The sequence below is a fragment of the Strigops habroptila genome, chromosome 2 (assembly GCF_004027225.2).
Source record: "Strigops habroptila isolate Jane chromosome 2, bStrHab1.2.pri, whole genome shotgun sequence".
NCBI lineage: Eukaryota > Metazoa > Chordata > Aves > Psittaciformes > Psittacidae > Strigops > Strigops habroptila.
Genome location: NC_044278.2, coordinates 56,066,922 through 56,091,238, shown reverse-complemented (window position 1 = coordinate 56,091,238; position 24,317 = coordinate 56,066,922). Strand labels below are relative to the sequence as shown.

The 24,317-nt window shown below is 41.5% G+C and overlaps 1 protein-coding gene across 4 annotated transcripts in view; it reads left to right on the top strand.

Annotated features, from left to right (window-relative positions):
• The first annotated feature begins 1,887 nt into the window (after nucleotides 1–1,887).
• Nucleotides 1,888–24,317, top strand: part of GABRG3 (gamma-aminobutyric acid type A receptor subunit gamma3) — a 391,763-nt gene continuing 369,333 nt past the window's right edge. For all 4 annotated transcript variants that reach the window (XR_003989999.1, XM_030476091.1, XM_030476090.1 and 1 more), the window contains exons 1-4: nucleotides 1,888–2,999; nucleotides 3,723–3,912; nucleotides 7,339–7,487; nucleotides 21,033–21,100. Coding sequence is in view for 3 of the 4 variants with exons in the window: in XM_030476091.1 (XP_030331951.1) it covers nucleotides 3,860–3,912; nucleotides 7,339–7,487; nucleotides 21,033–21,100 (270 nt within the window). In the remaining variant the exon portion in view is untranslated. The remainder of the gene's footprint in view (nucleotides 3,000–3,722; nucleotides 3,913–7,338; nucleotides 7,488–21,032; nucleotides 21,101–24,317) is intronic.

Sequence of the window (24,317 nt, the reverse complement as noted above, 5' to 3'; positions counted from 1 at the left end):
TATCCCTTTGGTATCTCTCCAGTTGAAAAGATATTTGCCCTCTATAAAAATGCCATGAAAGGTCAGTTAAAATGTGGCTCCATTTTTATTGTGCTAGAGAATAGAAATACTTTAGTATCATTACAGGGTATGATAAAATGTTCTTTTGTGAAAACCTGTGCTGGATAATCACAGCATAGAAACACAGAAGGGTTTGGGTTGGAAGGGACCTTAAAGCTCATCTAGTTCCAACCCCCCTGCCATGGGCAGGGACACCAGGGACACCCTGTTTGGACAAGGTTGCTCAAAGCCCCGTCCAACCTGGCCTTGAACACTGCCAGGGATGGGGCAGCCACAACTTCTCTGGGCAACCTGTGCCAGTGTCTCACCACCCTCATAATGAAAATCTTTTTTTCCTGATATCTAATCATGATCCTTACCTGAATGCACAATTTGAAAAGCCTTAGCAAAGGCAGAGAGTGTGCTTAAGAGAAAAGCATGTGATAATGAAGTCGAAATGACCGAGGGATGAGCTATAACAAAAAGTGGCAACAAAGTATTCCTTCGGCACTAAAAAATAACCCACGCAAGACAACAGAAAGAAAATATTAAACCTCACTTTTTCCTTACAGCCAGAGGAGAGGGAGGCAGCAATTAATGAACCATAAAACTCAACTCGAGCCTTGGAGCTTGCTGTCACGCTGCAAGGAAAGAGTGGAGCCGTCAGTCTAACACCGTGAGGGTTTTCCAGGGTGCGTGACTTGATGGCCACGTACAGCACCGGTAACGGCACACGGCCACCGAACAGGGGTGTCGCCGAGGGCTCTGCGGCTGGCTGCAGGCCGGGGGGACAGCCCGCTCGCGACCCGCCGCGCCGCGCTTCCCGCAGCCGCCGCCAGAGGATCCCGCTGCCACGGCAGGAGGTGGAAGAGGCTGGCCGGGATCGGCGGGCGGAGGGAAGGGGCGGAGCGGCGCCGCCGCTGGCCGGGAGGGAGGGAGGGGAAAGGAGGGGGCTGCCCGTCCCCAAGGCGCAGCTCAGGGTTCCTGAGGGCGCTGCTCTAGGGCCGGAGGCGCGGCACTGGACGCGCTCGCCACTGGACCGGGTTCGCCATCCTCTCTTTGCAGATCGCCGCCGGTGTGTCTGTCTTCTAGGGATTTCTGCCACGGTACAATCTGCCCTACTTACGCCGCCCGCCCGGGTGGTGGCAGAGGGGAGGCGGCTCTGGCCCCCTCCTCCGCCCCAAGCCGCTGTCGGCAGAGCACCCCCGGGCCCCTCCGACCGCTGCAGCATGTCCCCGACAGTTGGCTCTGCTGGGCTCGTCTTTTATTTATTCTATCTGAGTGCGTGTGAATACACACCTTTTTCCGTACGTGGCCACCGCGGGGGTAGCCGGCGATGGCAAGTCGCCTCTCCCTACGTAGAGCGCTTCCAGACCTTGCTTTCCAAACGGGCAGGCACTGTGAGCCGGGACGTGGATAGGGCCACCCCGGCGCCCTGAGTAGTGTTTCCATAACCACCAGACTTCAGGAAACCTTCGGGTACCTGAAGACGCTCCTGGCCGCAGCGAGCTGCCAGGCAGCAGTGCCGGCCGCAGCGGGGAGCCTTGTGCCGCCGGGACCCACCGGTCCGGACCCGGGCCCCGGCCGAAGTTTCTCCCGTAGCTGCGGGGCGGTGGCTCCCCCGCTCGCCCCGTCCTGCCTCCCGCCCGCCCCGGCAGCGCCGGTGCTTCTGCAAAGTTCGCATCAGCGGTTCGAGGTGCCGCTTAACCGGCCGCGCCCCAGTAAAGGCGCGCTTCCACACAGCTATCTCTGGTGAAATCCAGGCAACCTCCGAGCTCCTGCAGTCCCCTCGCTTCACCTTCCCCTCTCCCTTTCCCTTCTCCCTTTCCTTTTTTCCTTCCCTTCCTTATTTTCTCAAGGCAGCAGGCGTTCTGGAGTCCACCTGCACTCTTCTGCTGGCGCCGGAAAAGAGCCCAAGTCTTGTAACAAGTGATTATTAGCAATTCACAGTAACTGCGATTAGCCAGAGTCAACACGAGAGAACTGCTGTATAATCTAGTGCAGAGACGTTTAGGTTGAAAAAATAAAAATCCTGAAGTGCATGACTGGGAATTGATTGCCGTGCTCACAACGGATTTTCCCTAAGCTGTCTCATTCCTTCAATAAATAACTTCGGGAACAGAACTCTCCAACCAGCTCTTCTAGGCATCATGTAGGAGTTATTCTAAAAGCAAGACTGCATCTTCCAGCAGAACTTTTTTTTTTCCTTAATGTAATGTCATAACTAAAACCGACTCCCCCAAAACCTGGAATTTGTGTCCAAGGGAGGAGGAAGCAAAGGTTTACGCTTCCGAGATTTCTGATGACAGTAAAACGATCACTCGTCGTACCTCTAGCAGAGCTTTTTGTTTCCAGATTACCGTCACGTAGATGAGATTCTGTCATTTCCCATTCTGAAAGCAAAGGGGAGTATTCTTATCACCCCGATGCTTGGTGCAAAGCTCCACACACCTGGGGAGAACTGAAGTAACTAAAAATCACATCTGTGCTGTTCTTAGTGAAATAGAAAGACACACGGTGTTCAGACCCAAACTACTTTTGCCCTGAATACACTTGGCTGCCGCCACATTTCCGAGTTCTCACAGTAGAAAATCCTCATTTATACTGAAGTTCCCAGATAGCTCAGTCCACCGCATCTCTGTCTCTTGTGTATACGTTACAGGCATACCGTATGCATATATATGTGTATCCATGCATTTGTACAGTGCGTGCAAACTTCTACATACATACAGCTAGATACAGAGGCATGTACAGAGACGCTGAGTTGTGTACGCCTGTCTGTCTGTGGAAGATTGTACTGTAGGTCCTCCTCTGTAGCCGCACCGATTACATGGATCTCCGCCTATACGTACATCGGGATGCCGGTGGTTCCGACCACCCCGAGACCAGAAGCAGCGCCGACCCTTCTCCCTCCATCTGAAGAGAGCCCGTCCAGCGCCCGGGGGGGGGCCATTCGGCAAGTGAGTGTGGGGTTCGGGGGTGGGGGAACCCCCCCCGAAACAGCGGGAGGATGCTGCCGCCGGGCGCCGCAGCCCCCTAGGAGCCGCCCCCTCGGGGGGCATCGGGCTGGGCTGATGTCCGGGCTGGTTGCGGCTGGCGAGTTCTCTGCTCCCCCTCTCCCGTGTGAGTCTGTGCGCCAGCGGGGCGGGGGCAGGGTTCACTTCCCGGCTCCCTCCCTCGCTTGCCGGCGAGGCGAGTACCTGTTGGACAGGGAGCGGGGGACGCGGTGCTCCCCGATGCGGGGTGGCCCCCGGCAGCGCTCCGGTGCCGCGCTGCGGGGCTGGCGCTCCGCGGGGGGGGGCGAGCTGCGCCCCTTCCCCCCGCCCCAGCCCGCCTTCCGCCCGGCCCGGCCCGGCGGGGCCCGGGCTTCGCCGCGCTCTGCAGAGCCGGGGGGGTCACGGCCAGCGCCAGCTGGGGAGCAGGGGAGGCCGCGCCGCTGCTCCTGGCAACCGGCCGCCGGGAAGGAAGCGGGAAGTGCCGCAGCTCGGTGCCCGCTGAACACCTGTCAGCCCGTGGAGCTTGATTTACACCCTGATTTAAACCCTGCAAGCCGCCCCGCTGGGGATCTCCCCCTCGGAACACTTTTTTTTGTGGTGTTTTTTTTTTTCTTCGTCTTCCCCCCCCCCCCTTCCCTCCTTCCCCCTCCCTTCCTGGAGCGGTGTGAACGGGGATATTTTCTTCAGGGTATAAAGCTGAGAATACAAAGGAAGAGAGGTTAAGAGCTTCACCTCGTTGCCTCATTCTCCCTTGCACGTGAACATTCTCTACAACGTTTCCTTCGTCGTGCCCCACCTCTCACCTGGCCAGCGCTGCCTGGATCATGTCCGCTAAGCTCCTGCCGGTTTTCTTCCTCCTCTCAGTGTTTCACGCCTGGTAAGTCTGCATCCCCTCGCCTCCTCTACCCTCTCTCCTCGCACCGGGGCTTGCGCGATGGAGTCCCGCTCGGCGGAGTTTGCCGAATACTCTGTGCCCGGGAAGGACCACGGGCTCTTCCCCCCTCCCCACGCCGTGCCGGGGCTTCATTCCTCTGCTTCCCCCCCGGACCCGCCTGGCTCCCCAACAGCCGCAGCCCCGCTGCCGGCGCTTTGGCCCCGCCGCTGCCCCTCCCGGCCCGGCGTGAAGTTGGAGGTCGCCCGCGAGGGCTCTGTCCCAAGCCAGGCCGGCAGAAAGTTTTCCCGCTCCGGCGGCTGCCAGGGCACGGCGGGACGGCGGCCCCCGCTGCCCGGGCTCTCTCCTCACGACCCCGAGAAGGCGGCAGCCCCGGCTTCCCTCCGCGCCCCATCCGCGGGGACTCCGCGGACGGGGCAGGCGTGAGGACGGAGAGGGCAGCCGCGGAAAGCATGAGCCCTTGGGGTGTCCTGGTGCTGGGGGTGCGGCGTTAACCGCCGCGAAGAGGGGCCGGGAGAGGCGTGTTTGGCGGGCCGGGCTGGGGAAGCCCCAGCTGCTGCCTCAGGGGAGGGAAGGGTCCACCCGGCGGGGCTCGGGCAACGGCGGGCGGTGAGGGGTCAGGGCGGGATAGATGGCAGCGGCAGCCGTGATCCTTGGGACTAGGCTCGCATTCAGTCCCCGTGGTTGTCCAGGATACTAGGAAGGGCCCCCGCCTCATAACCCAGGCAAACGGGTCACCTCAGGTCCCCCTCGTAGGAGCTGCCACAGAGTTGTAAGTGTGCTCAGAGGTTCTTCTCTTCCTTTCCCTTCCTTATTTATTCATCATTTGTTCGCCTTCTCAGCAGCCTGCCCCACACCGGAGTAGCATCTCTTCCCCAGAGCCCCACAGGAACTAGAGGCAGCTTTATGTCAGCCCTCAGAGCAAGTCCAGGACACACGTGTTGCAGGAAATAAAAGCTTTCCCCACAGCCTCTTCGGGTTTTCCAGCCTTCCTCCTTTGCAGCTGATGCCCTGCCTCCTCCCTGTCTCCTCACAGGACCAAAAGTAGCGGCCCCATAGGAGTTTGGGGAAGGTGCTCAGCCTTTCTTCCTCCCTAGTTTGAGAATGGCCTGCCATCATCCCATACTTGTTTCTGTGGGTAGCAGGAATATGCTGGGAATTGGCATTCACCAGTAAGGCTACAAGCGAAAAATGCAACCTCATGTGCCTTCAAAGAGCTTAATTGTGCAGAGGCAGGTAAGGGAAAAGAAATAACAAACTCCTCACAAGGAAAACAAAACACCTTGAAAAATATGTGTGTAATGTGTTAGTCAGATCCACTGTGAAACCTCTCCCACGCCCAACCTTAATCTAGAAGGTAGGTAGTAACCTGCATGGTTTGGAAGTACTTTCTAGGAAACCAGCTGCTAGAGTGAGGGGATTTAAAAGATCTGCCAGTGCTTAGGCTGTTGTTAGTGATTGTTTTTAAAGAAGTGGCTCCCTGAAATGGGAATCATGATCCTGTCTGAACTCAGTTCTCATTTCCACATGCAGCCTGAATGCCTTCAGTAAAGTTATGGTGGGTGCAGCCGAAAAAAGACGTATGATTTGTGCTTTCCTTTCCTATCGGTAATTCAGTACCACTGCAGCGTTTCAGCCCTGAAATACCAACCGTGTATGTTTGGAGACGGTGCCTCCTTGGAGAATGGTTCTGTAACTGCAGCGTTAAGACACAGATCCCAGCGTTAAGATCTCATGAATCTGAGGGAGGAAATACAACAACAAAAAACCAACACCACAAATAAAACAAAACAAACAAAAACAAAATCCAAACCCCCAAAATCCTGTCGGGGTTTTTAAATGCTCATTGGGTGAATTATACAAAAAAAGATCGAGTTTTTACAAAATACAGCTCACAGAGAAGGAATGGTCATCTATTCAAAATTTCCCTTAAGTTTTCTCTACTTTTGTTACTTGGTTATATGAACTCTCTCTGTAGAAAATCCTCGGGGGTTAGGTTTCAAAATTATTTTAATATAGAAATTTTATCTTGAGCACTCTTAATTTGTGAGGTAGTGTTAAATGATTCATGGCTAATCCTTAGGGGCATATTGGCTGTAGAGCAGTTCCGATTAAAAGTTTCATTAAATGCTCAGATGGTGGTCTACAACCAGTGTTAAGAGTCAATGATGCTCTGTGATTAAATTTTTATACTTGTATTCTTATTTTTTTTTTCTTCCTGTTACTATAGAGTGCCCATCAAGTTTTCTGGACATCTGAGACTTTTTAAGTCACTAGTGTCATTATGGAGAGAAGGAAGGGGAGAGAGAGAAAAAGGAGGTTGCTCTGATGCATGTAGCACATGCCATGAATAAGCAAGGCTGGTGCCTCTGACTCTCCATTGCTTTGCATCTAGCATAATTATTGGCATTTGTGTAAAAAGGTTGCAAGCTGATACTGCATCACCAGGGCAATTGCAGCTCAAAGCAACACATGATTACTGCTGTAGGTTCCACCAGTGAGGTTATCTTTTCTCCTGATAACTTTATCTCAGTTTAACTGCCATAGATTTTCTCCAGTGAGAGACATCAAACAGATTTGGTTTCCAAGATACCAAAAGATACATCTTCAAATCAACATCTACTGTTCGGGCGCAAAAAGCCGCACAAATGAAATTAACCTTGTGTGAAAACGGCTCTAGCTGTGATTTCTGAGCAAACTGTAGTTCACCAAATCTGTGTTAGCATACTCTTAAAATAATAATAATCCACCCATGAAGGAAAAGAAGTCTCAACTCTTGAGGTAGTACCATTTTTTAAAAAAATGTCACTAAAACTGCAGGGAAATTCAGCTTAATTTATGCAATGTATTTGTGTGCTTGTGATAATCCATCTTCAATTCAAGGAGCAAGCTCTTAATTCTAAGACTTGTAATACATTAAACTCTGAATTTCAGGCACTGAGAATATTATAATTTATTAATAGGATAAAATGATCAGGAAGTATTAAAAGATCTGAATTTTTAATACTCTTATTAGCCTTTGTGCAAGAGATGGATCAGTTGTCTTGATGTATTAATAAAATAATACTGCAGATGTTCATTCTTCATAAGAGTATATTGTAAACTAACAAGTCGGGATAGCGTGGTTAAAATACAGGATATGGACTACTACTCCGATAGCTGTATTAACTCATGTTTTGAGAGACTGGCAGAAAACAATGCCTGAACAATTCTCAATCATGACCCATCGACAAATACTCAAAAACTGTTAATGGGAACATCCTGTTGCAAAAACAGCCTAAGGCTAGGTAGATGCAAAGCCAAGCGAGATATCTAATGCTACTTCAGATAAGTGTGGAGATTTACTGAGAACATAAAATTCAGGTTTTAGTTATGTGAAGTAACATCTACTTGTTTAATTTGTTATTCCAGTTCTAGAAAGGTTGAAGAGGATGAATATGAAGATGGAACAACTAACCAAAAATGGGTTTTAGCTCCAAAAACACAAGACACAGATGTGACTCTCATACTAAACAAGCTATTGAGAGAGTATGACAAGAAGCTGCGGCCAGATATTGGAAGTAAGTACTTCTTGCACAAGTGTGGAGAAGCATCATTGGGTGCAGATAAGACATTATGTTATACTTTGGTTAGTGTGCACAAATATCTGGGAGAGTGGTTGATACCCTTGCTAAGGGATCCCTTTGGGTCAGTTTAGAGGGAAGCGAGAGCCATCTGTGTTCAGCATTACAGTTATTAGTGTCTCATAGTTATACAGTAATGCAACAGTTCCAGAAAAGAAACAAAGCCAAAACCAAACCCCATGCTGTTATGAAAGAAAGTGATTTTGTTTTGTTTTGATTTGGGTTTTTTCATAGCTATTGCTTTGATTTTGCATAGTATTTACAAGGGTCATATTTAATAGGTATGTCTGTTTTGAACACAGTCACATCTCTTAGTTTCTCTTACTGGATTTAGCTGATCTTTAATATCTGATGGAGAAGTGCTTTAATGCAGTACCCGACCCATATCAACATCTGAAAGATATTCTCAGACAAATTTTTTATTTTACTTTGTTCACAGTGTCCTCAGATCACTAACTTCAGGCAGAGTAAATTATGTTACGTCTATGTGTAAAGTAGTCATGTCAGTTGCCCTAAAATCAGTAGAGGTCAGAAAAATATCTTGCATCACTGGAAAATTATTGTTACCAAAATAATTCATTTTGTCTCTGCACAAACTTTCATAAATCCTGTTTTAAAGAAAGGAGTTAAATTACGCAGCTCCTCATATGTTGTACCAGAGGTTTTACAGTTCTTAACTACATCTGTCTATTTCTATCAGGCATCTCCATCCTAGGCCATTTTCTAGACCTGATAGGATTTGATAGGAATCTGGTTATTTCAGAACTTGAGCAGAGTGTTGTTCAGACACTAGAGAAGTTAGTTCACCTCTGCTTCCTTCCCTGGTCCCTCTTCCCTCCTTTCATGCCTTTGATGCAGACAAATAACATTGCCCTTTTGAAGCTGAGGAGCAGCTGCATTTGTCAAGGAGAACATGAGGGGGATGTTACAGAATCAGGCATTATATCTAACTTCCCTGAATTGCTGGCTGGTACCTCACATACAAGCATATCTCCCTTTCCATCTGGGAGAAAGTTATAAGTTATCCTCCAAAGTAGGTGGTTGACTTGTCCTGGCAACTGAGCTGTCTCCTGGCCCTGAAGATCTCAAGTTGGTTAAAGCAAAATGCATAGCAGTCAAAGCACTAAGAAAAAAGTAGTGGACCAGGTAACATAGAACATACAGTAAGAAAATGCATGTTTTGGAATTAATAGAAAGCATAGAATGAACCAATGGAGGAAGAGAGAATTATTTCTCAGGATCAAGCAGAAGTGCAGCCAGTAAAAGATGCTGAGGGTTAAATCTAAGACTAACATGCAGTCAGTTACTCATTAGGACCTTTATATTTGTACAGTGCTGCCTGTAAGGAAACCGTCTGTCCCACGGGACAGAAGACACACACTGTTTCATGCCACATTGATCTTCACTCAGTTTTCTAATCCTTTGTTGCAAAGCCACTGTTTCTTACAGTGGATAACTTTAGCAATGCTCCTGAGGAAATGGTCTTCTTTCTGAATGCAGTTAGAAAGACCTAAGAAAATGCTGACTTCTTTGCTCTTTCAAAGGTTAGGATTGCAATTTTTAGATCACTTGGGAGCACACTTTTGCAAGCCAAAAGCTGTTGAGAGAAAAAGACTGGCAAATAGAAGGTACTGAAGTGCATGCTGGCCTAGGCAGTGACTTTTCTGTGGTTCTTCATCCTTCCCAGGGCAGCTGATGTTTTGCCTAGCTCAGGCGTGTGCAGCTACTATCTGTCACTGTACGGGCATATTCTCAGTATCCATTTGTTGTAATATCGGCACTGAGTTCTTCAGTAATCACGTACCTCCAGGTCAGTGAATGAACTCATATGAACACTGAACCACCCTCCTTCCTCCTCCACCACCTTTGGGAACAAAGCAGTGTTCTACCAGCAGGGGAATGTCTCACTGCATCCCCTGTGGTCACACACTTGGCAGAGTTCTTGTCTCCATAAATATCACAGCTTGTGAGTTTTTTTTATTTTAATGGTGGCATTTGACAGTTTTCCATTATACTACAGAACACACACACCTTTTTAGAATTAAATAAAAAGAAGAAAAGAAAGCACCACACACTGAACAGCTTATACCAGTGTACTGATTAGATCAAAAAGAAAAGTGCTTTAAGGAGACAAAGCATATTTTCTACTTATGTTTTGCTAGTTACAGTTATAGGTCTGAGAATTGTGGGCCTGTTGCATGGTGTAAAGGGCACCAGCTCCAGATAACAAATAAACCCATTCTGAACTATGAAGGTCTTAAAATCTCTTCCATAGGCAGGTACTGTGGAGCTTGTTTCAAAGTTCTTTGGAGACTCATTCAATGGATATGCAATATATTCTAATTGCAGTAAGGCTTACTACCCTGCAAGAGTGATTTTTTTTTTTTTTTTTTTTTTTTTTTTTTTGCCCTCCTATGTCACACTGGCTTAAGTCCTGACATTTAGTAGGAATAAGTTCTGGCTCTGAAATTTTACTTCCTCTTTATTGGTAAAATAAGAACAGACATAATAGGCAAACCAACAGGCCACAGAGTAGAATGATGATAATTTCAGCTAAAAAAAAAATAAAAAATCTCAGTCTTATTTAGGTTCTGTTAACAAACCAGGTTTTTGCCATTGCCCTATTTGTGACTAACTCATTTAAAATTCAAGTTCTATTAAAAAAAACCAAACACAAACCACAAAAAAACCAATGAAGCAACCTACAGGTAAATTAAATAGTACATGACAAAACCTATTTCCTTCAAAGTCAGTTCACTTTAATGAAACCTTCCCTCTCGCCTTCCTTAATAGACAGCTTGGTCCACAGTGGAGTCCTGGATAATAAAAGCTAGCTTTATTATCTTCATATGGAACATAGGTTTCCTGAAACAGACAGAAAGCTTGTAACAATGTGTTCTTCCAAAGTGAAAGTTTTGCTAGTCACATTCCCTGAATGAGCTTTACATCTGGAAGATAATACACTATCATTTTCTTCCATTGTGAAAGTCATCTTACCCACAAAAAAGCTTAATATGGGAGAGGTTTCTAAAGTGTGCCATTAATAAAGGGAGGATGAAAATCTCAGACCAGGCTCAGAGCTGCAGTTCTCATCTGGAGCACGAAGAGCAGTAAATCTTAAGAGTTGTCTTTCATTGGTAGCTGGTTTGCTTACCTCAAAGAAAAGATCTTTTTTTCTCTTGTTCATTAAGAAGCAATAACTAATGTGGGCCAAAATTTCAGTGATAACAAGGGAATGGTAATGTTAAGATTAGTTCATAAGCTGAGCTGAACTCCAAGCTTCCCTCTTTATCTCAACCTACTAATGTGAAAGAAAACATTTTATTTCACCCGTAAGTTTTAGAGAACAAAACTGTTCCCTGAGCATCTCTAACAAGCAGTTAGTTACCCCAGCCCTCTAATTCCAGTGCAAAGGGTATTCAAAACCACACATACTGCAGTCTGACCAGATGCTCTCCGGCCTTCCTGTGATTACCTGCCCCTTTCCCCAGCTCCTAAAACACCTTCACCAGAACAAAACAGGACTAGAATAAGGAGTTACACACACTTGTTAGGTACAAACAGACAAAACTACTGTCCACTAGCTTTCCGCATGGTGTTCCTAATGTGAAAAAGTGGTGTTAGGAAAGCGATAACTTTCTGGTTTAGCATTTTTAAAAAATGCCTAAAAACATTGTTGCAGATTATCTTAAGTTCTACTGAATCTTTCTGTTTTGTGTTTGTGAAATAGTTATCTATAGGAACATCTTGATTTAAGAAGTTAGCCTTTATGTTAGCATGGGTTGCTGTGTTACTTGAAATCAGATGCTGTGCTGCTTGAAGTCCATGTTGTCTGTGACATATTAGCCTTAGTGCTTACTTTCTAGAGCATAACCAAAGCACTTAGGGTCTGTTGTATATAAGATGAGTTATTTGACAACCTGGCAAGGTAGAAATCTAGCCAGCCAACTTGGCAACAGAACTTACGTTTAAGGTGACCTGAAGTAAATTGCCTTCACTACAATACTAAAAAACACACCCACAAATTGAGAAGACCCTTGCCCAGGTGAAGACCCTTCCCCCGTGAAAGCGTAGTAACAGAAGAGAATGACACTGCAGATATTATAATCGTATGTAAATCACTAACCAATCATTGTAACTGGGAATGTACTATCCTATAACTTTTGTGTATAAACGTAATGATGAAATCATCATTGGGTGTGCTTGATTTGTGGAAATTGCACCTAGCACCCAGCACTGCAATAGAAGAATGCCTGCTGCTTAATGCTGCATCGGTGTTAAGGAGTTTTATTCTCCTGACTTTCAGTGACAACATTGTAGGTAAAAAGCCCACAGAAGTTATTTCCACTGCATTTCAGGCTGTACCAATGATCTTTACAGTTATTTATAGTCTGCCAGGGAAAGTTTAATAGTTTCAGTTAATTTCCAGTTCAGAGGCTGGAGCAAAATAATGCTGGTAAGAAAAAAGCCAACTGGAAAGGACTATGCTGTAGTGTACTCAAACTACCCAGGGAAATTGAAGGTAGAGTGTGGTCATAAATATAAGAAATAAAGCTAAAATAATAAGATAAAATCCAAACAAGACAGAACTTCCTGTGCCTCAGAATTACTTAGCTGACAGCAAGTTTTTCAACTGATATTTCTTGTAGTGGTTAACAAGAACTGAAAAGGCCAAATTTCATATAGAAGTCTTGTTTAAATGTGGTAATTTATTGTATTCATTTATTCTTTCTATGCTTTCTAGTACCTGGTTTCTAAGCTGCCTGCCTTCTTACTTAAAAAAAAAAACACCTCAAGCTGACATTAAATCAGACTTGAGGCAAGAGCATTATGGGAGAGACAGAATAAGCATGAGTAATACTGATTTTACTGATAATATTCACTGAAAGGGTAGAAAAGAGTATGAAGATAATTTGTATTGCATGTTTGCATCTGCTGTTTCTCAAATGTACCATTATTTTAGGGAAAGCTCTGAATTGCACATGTTGAAGAAAGCTTCATCAGCTTGCCTTCTGAGGTGCCTTCCCCACTCACGCCTGCTTTTCCCTCCTTTTTTTATTATCCTGCAGTAACTCTTGGGTACTTCTTGGATCCTCTAGATTTATTCTATCCCACAGCCTTTAGTGGTCCCCTGTATTGTGTATTTATAAGTCCAAATAAATTCACTTTGAAGTATGTAAGTGTATATATTTATACGTATATATGTGTATATATATGCATATACACACATACATACACCCCATAACTTAAAGCCTATATATCTTCTGATTCCACCAGTTCTAAACGTCTTGAGAGTTAAGTTGGTTTCCTTTGTTTCCCAAGTATCTTTATAACCATTAGCCAAATTTCTGAAGAGGAGAGCAGCCTTACAAACAGCTTTGTGGCTCTCAGTACCTTGAATAGGTTTGAACAAGCATAGCTGGTAGAAATAGGTAGGCTTGTTTGTGTCGGCAAACACAGAGGACTAAGTTCTGTCTTGTTGGCTTGATAGCATCTAACAGCAGGGTTTTTTTTTTAAGCAGTTGAAAGTTGTCTCTGTAACTGATTTAAGCAGTTTCTCAGTGTATGGAAGGAGCAGATTTGTTGGGTGAATAGGCACAACTTTCATTCTGTTGATTTTTAAAGATATTCATTTTCCAGCGCAATCCTTATGAAAACCCTGAGTTCTGAAGCAGTATCATAACCTTTCTTCTGTGCACCCGCCCTTCTAGCACGCCACACAGAAATGAACCCTGAAGCGCACCACAGGCTATTACTGTGGCTGTCAGGTTATTTTTGCTAGCTGCTGATTGCCACACCTGATAGTCTTTAAATTAGCTCCAGCAAGGTTTCCCCATATGTGGTGACAGAGGGTTGCTTATTGCCTCACAGATGAAAATATTTCCCAAATCACAGTGCAGAGAAAGCTGTAAACTGTCATGCAAGGCCAACCAAATTACTACTTCCTGCTGTAAGTCTTTTTTTAAAGGTAGCCTACAAAAGACTGTGTTAGACTTCTTATAACACGAAGTAGTGAGAAGGACAGTTTTCACTTAGGGATTGTTAATAGACAGTTGTACCTGAAGAGCTAATCAGTGTGTAAAAGTAGTACACAATGAGGAGAGAGTGAGTAACTTCTGTTTGTATTATGGCAGCACTCAGGAGGGGAAAGCCATAGTCCTGGATCCAACTTCTGTAGTATTGGGCACTGCAGAAAATTGTGGAGATTTGTCTAATGTAGGTTTATATGAAAGAAGAAAATTGCATTGGTAAGGACGTTGTGGCTAAGACTCAGCTAGGAAACAGGGCTGAAGATAGTGAGAGCTCAGGAGCTGAAAAATATCATAAGACAAAAATCAATTTCAATTGTTCTCACTGATATTTTCCTTTCTCTTTTTTTTTCTTTTTTTTTTTTTTTTGAAAGTTTCAGAAAACTTTTGTTCTGATTCAGCCATTAAACTAGAAATCCATTAGCTGTCCATAAGTGAGTGGGTAAATATGAAGACTATTTGGGTGTCAGCCATCTCCCATGCATTACATATAAGCACACCTATGCAAGGAGAGGAATATTCCTGAGTAAAGGGCTGCTATTCAATGCAAACAAGAACAATCTCTGTTCTAGGTGGGAGGATAGAAAAGACTTCTCGATTGTCTGCAGGAGTTATAATTCTCTAGCATCTTCAGTAATTGATGCTTTCTTCTGCATCCTTTGCCATAAACATTTCTAGAATATTAACAGCAAGGCTAGTAAGTGAGGAGTGGAGTGGTCTCTGTCCACTCCAAAGTCCCAGTTTTAGATTTTGAAAACTGTGATTCAAGTTTAAGTTTTAAAACATAAACACGTGTTGGTTGCCCCTAATCCTTGCCTCGTGCCAGTATAGTGCGTCAAACATAGGGTCTTTCAAAATCTACAATCGGAATGTTTCTGTTTAGGGTAGACTGTCAACAGTGAGTTTTTTAATGCCTATGTTATGCTTCTTTAATCGTTTAACCATGGAGTTTTCTGACCTGGTTTGATTCACAGCTTCTCAACTGTCAGGGGAAACACCCTACTTTTTACTCATCCTTTTCTCAGGTAAAATTCTTAATGTGTCATACTAAAAGAATGTAGAGAAATTTTATTCCAATGCGATGGAATGTAGAGAAATCACAGTCCAGTGCAATGACCCTGAAGCCCTCCAATTTAATGTTTCTGCTTAAAAAGTAAAGATTGTGGTTTTATTTTTTTTAATATTACTTAATGGGTTTGATTTTTTTTCTTTTGGTTTCATTTTTTTAGAACACCTAGTTTAAATCAATAGCTGGAAAGCAAAACTTTAATTTGGAGCTTAGTGTACTTCAGTACATAGAAATATTTCGGTATTCAAACACTTTGTTTTTCTGAAACTAATCTCATAATTTAATCCCAGTAATACTGTTCTCTGGAGATAAAACTGCTTTTTTGTCTCGTTTCTAATGTGCCGCTTGTATCTTTACAACACTTATGTCTTGCATGTAGACTATTGGGTTGACAAACATGTACTGGTTCTGTGTTGGAGAGAGAGGTCTTTCACCCAAATACTCAAGAGTAAAGTCCGTTGCAATACCAGCTTCTCTTTGATAATGCAAATAATTAATTTACAGAGATAACTTTAATTTAGAGTTTTATTTCCTGACAGCAATTACTTGCTGAAGTGGCTTGGTACAAGCTCAGACTGAACATTTATCTTGAATGGCATTGTAGGTAGGAAAGTTTGATTGACAGTTAATGTTTGCCAGACTCTTCATCTGAACTGTCAGACTTGAACCTATATGTAGCAGCTGCTAGTTCGTATTTTCTCTTCTTTCCCGTAACTTCATCTAAGAAATCTGAGAGGAGGTTGGGAGTATAGCATGCCATACTGGAGATGACACAGATTGAAAGCTAGGTAAGAGTAAGGAAAAGTCTGAAATATTAATCACATAAGAAAATCCCTTGTTTTGCTCACCTCCCTTCTGTGATTACCTAGACTATGCTGGCTCTTCCAAGTGTAGATGTGTATCTAAAAGTATTTTTTATTTATTTATTTATTTTAAATTAAAGAGGGTTCTAGGAACTATTTCTAAATTGGGTGGATATACAGTGCTGCAGTTACCGTTTTGAGGTTAAGGCATAAACTAATAAATTATTCTGTCATCTTTAAACAAGGAAAACTTTCTGCATATATTATTTTAAAATATTGTTGCTCTTTTTTGCGGTTGTGTGGTTTTCTTATGACTGCTGTTGTTCATCCAGACTGATTGCTAGCTTGATAGACTTTGCAGGAACAAATTCTATTATTTTTCAGTTACGTGATATCACCTCTCCTATGATTGTAAGTAAAACAAAAATGGAAACCTTAGGAATTGATTGTAAAACCAGCCTAGCCAATAAGATCTACAGATTTCGTTCCCCCCAAAATATAATACTGGAAAAATTACAGCTTGTGCGTTAGAGAAAGGTAAACGAGGTAAAGGAAAGATAAAAGTGCTGAAGACTGATTGATGTTGATGGTGAGATATGAAGAATAAAAGTGATTCATAGTTAATTGAGGGAGTCCATTTATGTGCGTGCTGTCATTCACACTTCTGGACAAAATGACAACAAAACCTAGCATGTGAATCAACTGCGCTGTTCAGAGGACTGTGTTCTCATCCTGCTATTGCTGTCATCCAAACTTCCTTTCAAGTCTACACTCAGCTTTTGATTATCCTTTTGATTTTCATTTGCAGTCATGTTTTGGTAGTTTGATCCTAACCTAAAACATAGGAATGACACTTCTGTCAGAGTTTCTCTGGCTGTAGCAAGTGGAGGTCTTGGACCTCCATCTGTTCAAGCCCATTCTCTTCTATGCAGGAAGAATGAGTCTGGTTTTTGTGGTGCATTTTTTTTTTTTTTTTTTTTCCCCTTTATTTTCCTCACTGATACCTTTGTAGAATCATAGAATAGAATCATAGAATCATTTAGGTTGGAAAAGGCCCTTAAGATCCATTTAGGTTGGAAAAGGCCCTTAATGGTTGAGCCCAACCACTAACCTAGCACTGCCAAGTCCACCACTAAACCATGTCCCTAAGTGCCACATCTAAAGTGCCATTTTAAATACCTCCAGGGATGGTGACTCAACACTTCCTATGTCTTTCTTCAAATGCGGTAATTTGTCCTAAAATATAGAAGTTTTAGCTGACCACAGTTACCCCTGGTAAGTGACTTGTTAGTGTAGCAGTTTGTTTTACAGGAACAAACAGGTAATTGGATGTTGCCTGTAAGGTCATGTAGGAAAATATTAATAATCATAATCACTAATGCAAAGTAAAAATTAACACTATAATCACTACTACTACAGCTACCGATAACTGTGTAATGATTTATTACAGCTTTATCCCAATTTTAAAATAGCAATTTATGTGCTAATGAGATAATGTAAAATATAATTATAGAGTAATTTAAAAAAATATCTCATTACCGTAGAGCCAATCTCATTAGTCTTGTGCATTCAGAAGTCTTGTGGAACTTAGGCAGAGTTTAAGTGGCTATGTATTTCTGGAACAGAGCTCATATTCTGTTTGTTACGTGGTTGCGTGCCTTCTAAAAATCTGGTGCTAATTGCTTTGCTTCTATAAATATGTGTGTATTGATCCATAACATTTTTACCACCTCTGTTTTGGGTAAAACCAGAATCATTTAGACCTGGGAGTTGCTTGAACAGTGTAAGAAAGGTTAATTCTCAACAAAAAATAATTTAAATTTTATTTAAAATTTATAAGAGCTCGTGTTTAAATGAACTTCCAATAAAATATTGATAAACGTTAAAACTTTTAAAAATTAATCAAAATATTTATGATTTGGGCAGGAAAATAAATGCTATTTGGTTAGACTTAAATGTGGAGGAAGCTTTCTGTAGGAAGGAAACAAAATGATTTCAGTCATGAAATAAGCATCAATTCTAGATAGCAGAGAACTACCAAAAAAGAAAAGATGCTTTAAAAGGACAGGAAATTTTAAAGTACTAAATAAGCAAAATGGCAGGAACTTACTGCAGAGTTTATTCCTTACATTACTTGTGAAACTGTATAGCAATCCCTTTTTTGATTTCTTCATAAGTCTTTAAAAGTTCTCCTAATACTGTTTATTTCACCAGTGTAAATCTATAAAGCAGGACTACACAAATCCTGTAGTAGGTCTGCATGGGTATTTGTGATCAGGGCATTATTCTAGCTGTTTCTGTGTTTTGTTGTTGTCCAGACGTACATGACCTAGCTTTACACTAACTGTCTAACTGCCCACCTGGCTTCTGAAGTGAGCTTTGCAGGCGGTGTTGAATTCATGACTCCTGTGGCTGGGTGTCTTTTGAACTAACGTTTTTATACAAATTTCAGTTGGATGTATCTTTGCAATGTGATAGTCACAACGCTGACTGGCATATAAACGTTCTGTCTGTCTCAAAGCCATGGCATTAGATCAGATGGGGACTATTAGTGTGACCTTAGTTTTGTTTGCAGATATTTTGGTTGGCTTGATAATTTTCTTCCTCAGTTAAATCCAACATATTTGAAGATGAAATGATTGTGATAAGCAGTTAGCTAACCCTAGCACTGTGTAGCAGCATAACACTGCAGTTACTTGGATGTGCTGACGTTGTCTTTTAGGGAAAGTTAACTACCATATATTAAAGATCAGTCGAGACTGTGAGGACTTTCCTAGTGCAAGAGAAAAGGCTCTATCTGCAGCTCAGCAGCTCAACGCATGGCTTAAATCAGTCCATGAGCTAAGTGTTCACACATGAATGTAGTATAATGAAAAACTGAGCAGGCCTTGAAATAACTGGTAATGTAACTATTTGTGTCTTTCCATTAAACTCAGTTTATTTTGAAGACTGGTAGAGGGTGAATTTTTCCTAATAAGATATGATAACTTTAAGCCTCAGTTATTTTCTTTTCTACAATGCATTTTGGAGGAAATAATCTTAAAATCTTTGCCTCAGCATGTTTGGTATTTTGAATTGAAATCCTTTGATAAAAAAAATCTAAAATCTATACCTGATGGTTCTCCCAGTTTATATCTGTTTATATCCATGAGAGACTACGTGCAACAACAACTGTACTCTTCTGTCTTTTCTTTCAAAACCTGAACACACATTTGCCATACAATTTTATTACAATTGTATTTTCTGCCTCTGCCTAGGAAAATAAAATATAATTCAAAGGAACTTTCAGTCTTTTTTGTTGTAGTAGTAATATAATAGCTTACATGTATTTATTTATTTATTTGTTTGCTTTTAATTTGAATTTCACTGTGAATGTTTGAGGTTAGATGCTGATTTAGTTTGACATAAGAACTGCCTGCTGCTTAGTTTTGTTCTGTTTCAAGGTTAGGTTTTTACTGTAAGACCAAATTCTCTTTAGCATTAGCAAACATTTCTTCATTTTTGGCCCAGTACATTCAGGAGAAATTATCATCACATAATCTGTTTATATACTTAGCTGCAATCATTAAACAAAAATGGATCCAAGCACTGTGTTCTGGTCCCGAACTTTGTCCCTGATCCTGCTGAAGTTCAATCGAGTGCCAATTTACACCACTGTTTAGTCCCATTAATGCTCACCAGAACTCCTTAGTGTTGAACTTCAAGCTAGATATGTGTATAAGCCTAAGAAAGATCAGAGCCATTTATTCCACATATGCTATCTCAGTAAAAGAGCTAGCTGTAGTTCCCCGCTATTACCAATTCCTATGTAATGACATTTATTACTGCATTTTGAGGGAAGTCTCATTACCAGAAGCTGCTAGACTCCTATTTCATTATTAGCTGGGTACAATTACAGTTGCATTAATCAGTTGTGCTTGTTCAGCTGAGTTCAGATTTTCTTTTGCTCAAGGGAAGATCCAAGTTTATAAGCTAGTACTTCAGACAATTTGAAACTGTGACCATAAATAATCCTGGATGTTTTGACCATATGCAGTCAAAGAAGTGTGTGGTACTTTATGATTTCAATGGAATGGTTATCATCGTTAACCACTATTCATACCCACTTTAATGTATGTTTTTGCAATATTGGATCTAGTCTTCCTAATCATATGTGCATACCAAAGTCTTACATGACAAGCCAGTCTGCCTTTCTAACTTTTAAGGTACTTTAAAATTCTTCAGCATCACATTGTTAGTCTGAAATTTGGGGGATGGCGGAAAAAAAAAGTCATCTTTACATGTGAAGATTCCTGTCTGTCTTCAGCTTTGTGCGGGATGGCTTCTTTAGCTTTAGACAAATTAACTGTTATTCCCCTGAGATAATCTTCCCACAGAACTGTGGTATTTAACTGTTCCTCATTTCTCTGCTTAGTAGCTTCCTCAAGGAGAGCTCTCTGAGTTTTGAGTGGCTGATGTATCTGCATTTCCTCATTCTAGGGGGCTTGGGGAGAAGTGGGGAAAAAAAAAAAAGTCTTGAGTTCAGCATAGTTCCTAAATTTCAGTGGTTTGAATTGCTCTCTGGAGGTTTTTGAAGACCATGCATAGGGGTGAATCCTCTATAGGAAAGGGAGATATCTAACAGAAGCTGTTGGCCTACTAGGTCCAAGTTTCCATCAGGTCTGACTATGTAGGTTGTAACAGGATTAATACTTACGTAGTTTTGGGTCGGCGAACTCTGTAGAAAATAAAATACCAATTTATATCAATTTAGAGGTTAATGTATACCCTGTGAGGTCAGAGGAGGACAGCATAAGTAAAAGACAAACATGTCTTTCAATGTAAGAGTGGCATTAGAGTCAGGCTACACCACCAGTAAGAGCTATCTGAATAATGTTCAGCAGGTACTGAACCAAAAATACTAAAAGGAAAATAAATCCTAGTGGCCTCAGCTAAAGAAAGGAGTACAGAGCTTGTCTTGGCCTGTTAAATCCTGGAAGTCTGAAAACATGGAGGATCGTGTGAGAAAGTTGCATGGACTGAACCAAATCAAATTGAAAAACCCTTGGATGAATGAGTGCAAAGGCAACGTGGGTGGAGGGAATGAATCTAAATGGAAACAAGAAGAATTGCTTAGGCTTAGATAAATGGATTTCATAGTAATTTTGCTCTAAGTCAGGATGATTTCAGGGCCAATGAGACGAGAAAATCTGGAAAGATTTTTTGGTGTGGAGCAAGCATACTAAAGGACCTGTGTGTTGAGATGGTGGGAAAAAGTGATATGCTGCATTATTTTTAATGCAGTTTCAAGTCAGTCATGTTACGTTTTGACTTTGAGCCACCGTGCTTAGCACTGGAAGTTTCTTTAACAAATTGCTGCTGAGATAAATGCGGATCATGATGATAAAGTGGTACAGGCTGTAATTTACAACAATTTTTGTTTGATATGAGGAAAAGAACCTTGTCTTCCTTAAAAAATATATAATCCATATTTCACAGTAGTTCCACCTGAAGAGTAAAACTTACAGTTATTGGTGAGGAAAATATTTAAAGTGATTACTTATGTTTTTGCAAAATAATTTTTTTCTTTTTTTTTTCACAGTAAAACCAACAGTTATTGATGTTGACATTTATGTCAACAGCATTGGTCCTGTATCATCAATAAATATGGTAAGTGACTTGCTAACAAAAATTTTTTATCTGGGCTACTTGTTTTAGCATCAATACTAGCTTTTGAAAAAGGCAAATACCACTGGGAGAAGTTGTTTTTACTGTGGATTTAGTTCTGTTTTCAGCTACAGCTCTGTTTTTCAGATGAATCTTTTGTGTCTCTTCAAGAAAGGAACAAACCTACAAGCCAGTATTATCCTCTGTGTTGTCTACCACAAAATGCTGTAGATATTGAACAGCAAAATAGCCATCATAGGAAAAAAATTAAGTATGAAGCAAAGCTAGTGTCAAGAAAATTCTTGAATTAATGTTTCAAGAGTCAGTCGGATATACAGAGCTTCGTAATATGGAGTTAATGAGAGTCATCACACACTATCAGTGTATTTGAAATTCATCATCTCTTCAGTGGTTACTCTTCTTTCACTGAGTTATTAACAATCTTTAGCCTTAAAGTACAATTTTGAAGAAGTTGTACATAGCTATACTGCATGTGCAAAGGCAGGAGAAACTGAAGGATTCTGTGAGATAGTGTGATGTAGCAAACTTAGCAAAAGAATGGTCACTTGTTGCAGTCTTAACTCCAGCACATTTCTCTGTTCTATAGCAATACATTCAGATTTAGAAAGCAAGCAGGATCTTTATGTAGTTATGGAGGTATGGGTTACTGTGGCTGCTTGTGCAACTTCAAGTTTGAAATCAGTACAGTATTTCTTCTTGTAAGCTAGGCTGAATTTTTCCTTAATACAGCTTGGAAACAGAGGACTTGTTAATATCTTAATTTACTTAAAGCTTTTACACTAACCTCTTCAAAGCGATTACTTTCTCTTGTTTACAGTGACATTCAAATGCTGTTGTGTACAATGCCCATATAAGAATCTAATAAATGCACTGCATGTATGTTTTGTGGTTTTGAACAAAAGCTCCTGAATTTGAAACGTGGTCATTCAGCCTGATTGTTTGGTTTTGCCTGTGTATATGGGAGAATGCAAATTATTGCAGCGTGTCAAATACTGGGTAGCCAGAGACTCCTATGCCCCCTGGCAATGGGAAATCTGACAAGTACAAGCAGAACAAATTGTGTGCTGGGACAAACTTGGCCACATATTTGGAGTATGAAATGATCATATTTCAGATGAAGCACTGAATATCAAGCAATGAGAGTACCTGCTTCATTCTTGAACTAATAAATACCTAATTATCTTGCCCTTCCCCAACTGTGTACCAAAATGACTTGTCCAGGGAATAATTTATCAAAAGATCTATCCTCTGGCTTGCATTTCCATATACTTTAGGAGTGGGTACTCTATTAAAAAACAATGGGGACAATGGTAAGGATGCTTACTTTTCAAAGTCTTTTTGGGTGCTGGAAATGTATGTGGAATAATAATTAAGCAAGCATTGGATCAGAACTGCTTCGCATAGGAGGAAAGGAAAAAATAATAGAAGGAACCAGTGGTTCTTGGAAGATTGTTGTGGCACAGTCAAAACATGACTAGTTTACTTATCCCTTAAATTTGAGTTCAGAATATCTTAAGGCACCAAGATGGAAAGATGCATCAAGATACCAATTTAAAAACTGCATACTGTATCTCTTTCGTAGTAGACAGTCTTGTTAGGATGGTTAATGAGTATATGGTGTAGAGAAATTTCTTGGTTACAGCTGAAAAAACCTATGTATAATCTGTAAGGGTAGAATGATAAATAAAAAAATGATGAAATATAAAATGTAGGTACCTGAAGTTTTAAGGACTTAAATCTGTGTAAAACTTTAAACTTTTGAATAGAAATGGATCATGTTGCAGATATGTTTGTGGACAGTATATCCCACTGAAGCTGAATCTAAACTAGCTAAGCACTTCTGAGTTTCACTTTTATTCTCAAACCTAATTATCAATATAGGAGATTAATATTAGGCACTCAAATGTAGTAGCAAACTATCTTCCAGAAGCTCAATTTCTGCTCTGTTACTTTGGATCTTATCCAAACTTACATGAGAGAGCAGAAAGGAGCTTGCAGTCTCAAATTTACAATGAAGATGGGAAGTCCTTCTCTCAAACCTACAAGCTGTGGTATTATGTCATAACTTATCTCTCCAGTGGAAGAACTGATTGAGGAGCTACTTTTCTCCCCATTTGTGTTATTTAATTTTTGTTATGTTGATTTCATGGTTCTAAGATTCTATTTCTGTTTGTCTACAGTATGCAGTAGCACTGTGATGCTGTAGCAGAAAAAAACCCCAAACAAACAAACAACAAAAAACCAACAAACAAACAACACTTTTTGGAATTAAAAATAATATTAAAAATAAATTTTTAAGTAAGCAGTTTTTCATGTACCCTGTGAACTGCTGGAGCATGGGTACACAAGAATTAGCTGGAAATTATCTGTGGCAGAGGAAGAGGAGGGAAGGGACCATCTTCAGCCTGATTCCTGTCATATAACTGAACTGCTGAAGGGAAGGGAATGTGTGTGAAAATTGTGTACAGAATTTAGAATAGTATTCTGGGAGAAAAAAAAGAGTATTCTTGTGAGAAGCTATATATGCTATATTTCTCAGCAGGACAGGAACTTTTAGCTTTTCTCTGCTAAATTATTATTAAAAGGTGAGCTATTCTGTCAAGGCAACTTGGCAAGTTGATTGAGCAAAAAGAAAGATGATTACATTGATTTCCATCTTTTCTATTTCAAGAGTGAGATCATCAACATGTAGAAAGAGGACTTCCCTGCTGTGTACTTCCAAACTTAGCCCTTAGCTCTATCATTTTTTTCTAAATCTGCAGTACTTCTGAGGGAAAATCATGTGGAGCTTTTCTAGAGATCAAAATCTGCAGGTATATTTTCTTATCAGTTTTCATCAGTGCTTTTCATCCTGTAGGTGAAACCTAGGAAGTAAAATAATTTTCTTTATGTTACCTATTCAATGGGTGTTCAGTTGAATGCTAAAGCCAATTCTGTAGAGCAAAGCTTTTCAGATGTCAATAACTTTGTTGTAATTTTAATTAGACTTAAGCATGAATATTAATATCTCACTGTTTCTTTAACAGCCAGGGAAAAGACAGGTGCTACCAGGCACCTATCTACAGCAAAGATAACCTCAGCTGAATTGTATGTGAATACTTGTGATCCTGAGGGAAAAGAAATCCTCTTAGACTGAGACTGGAAGTGCCACAAGGGGAAAAATGTTAGGGATCCCTTCAAAAAACCTTGCAGTCAAAGC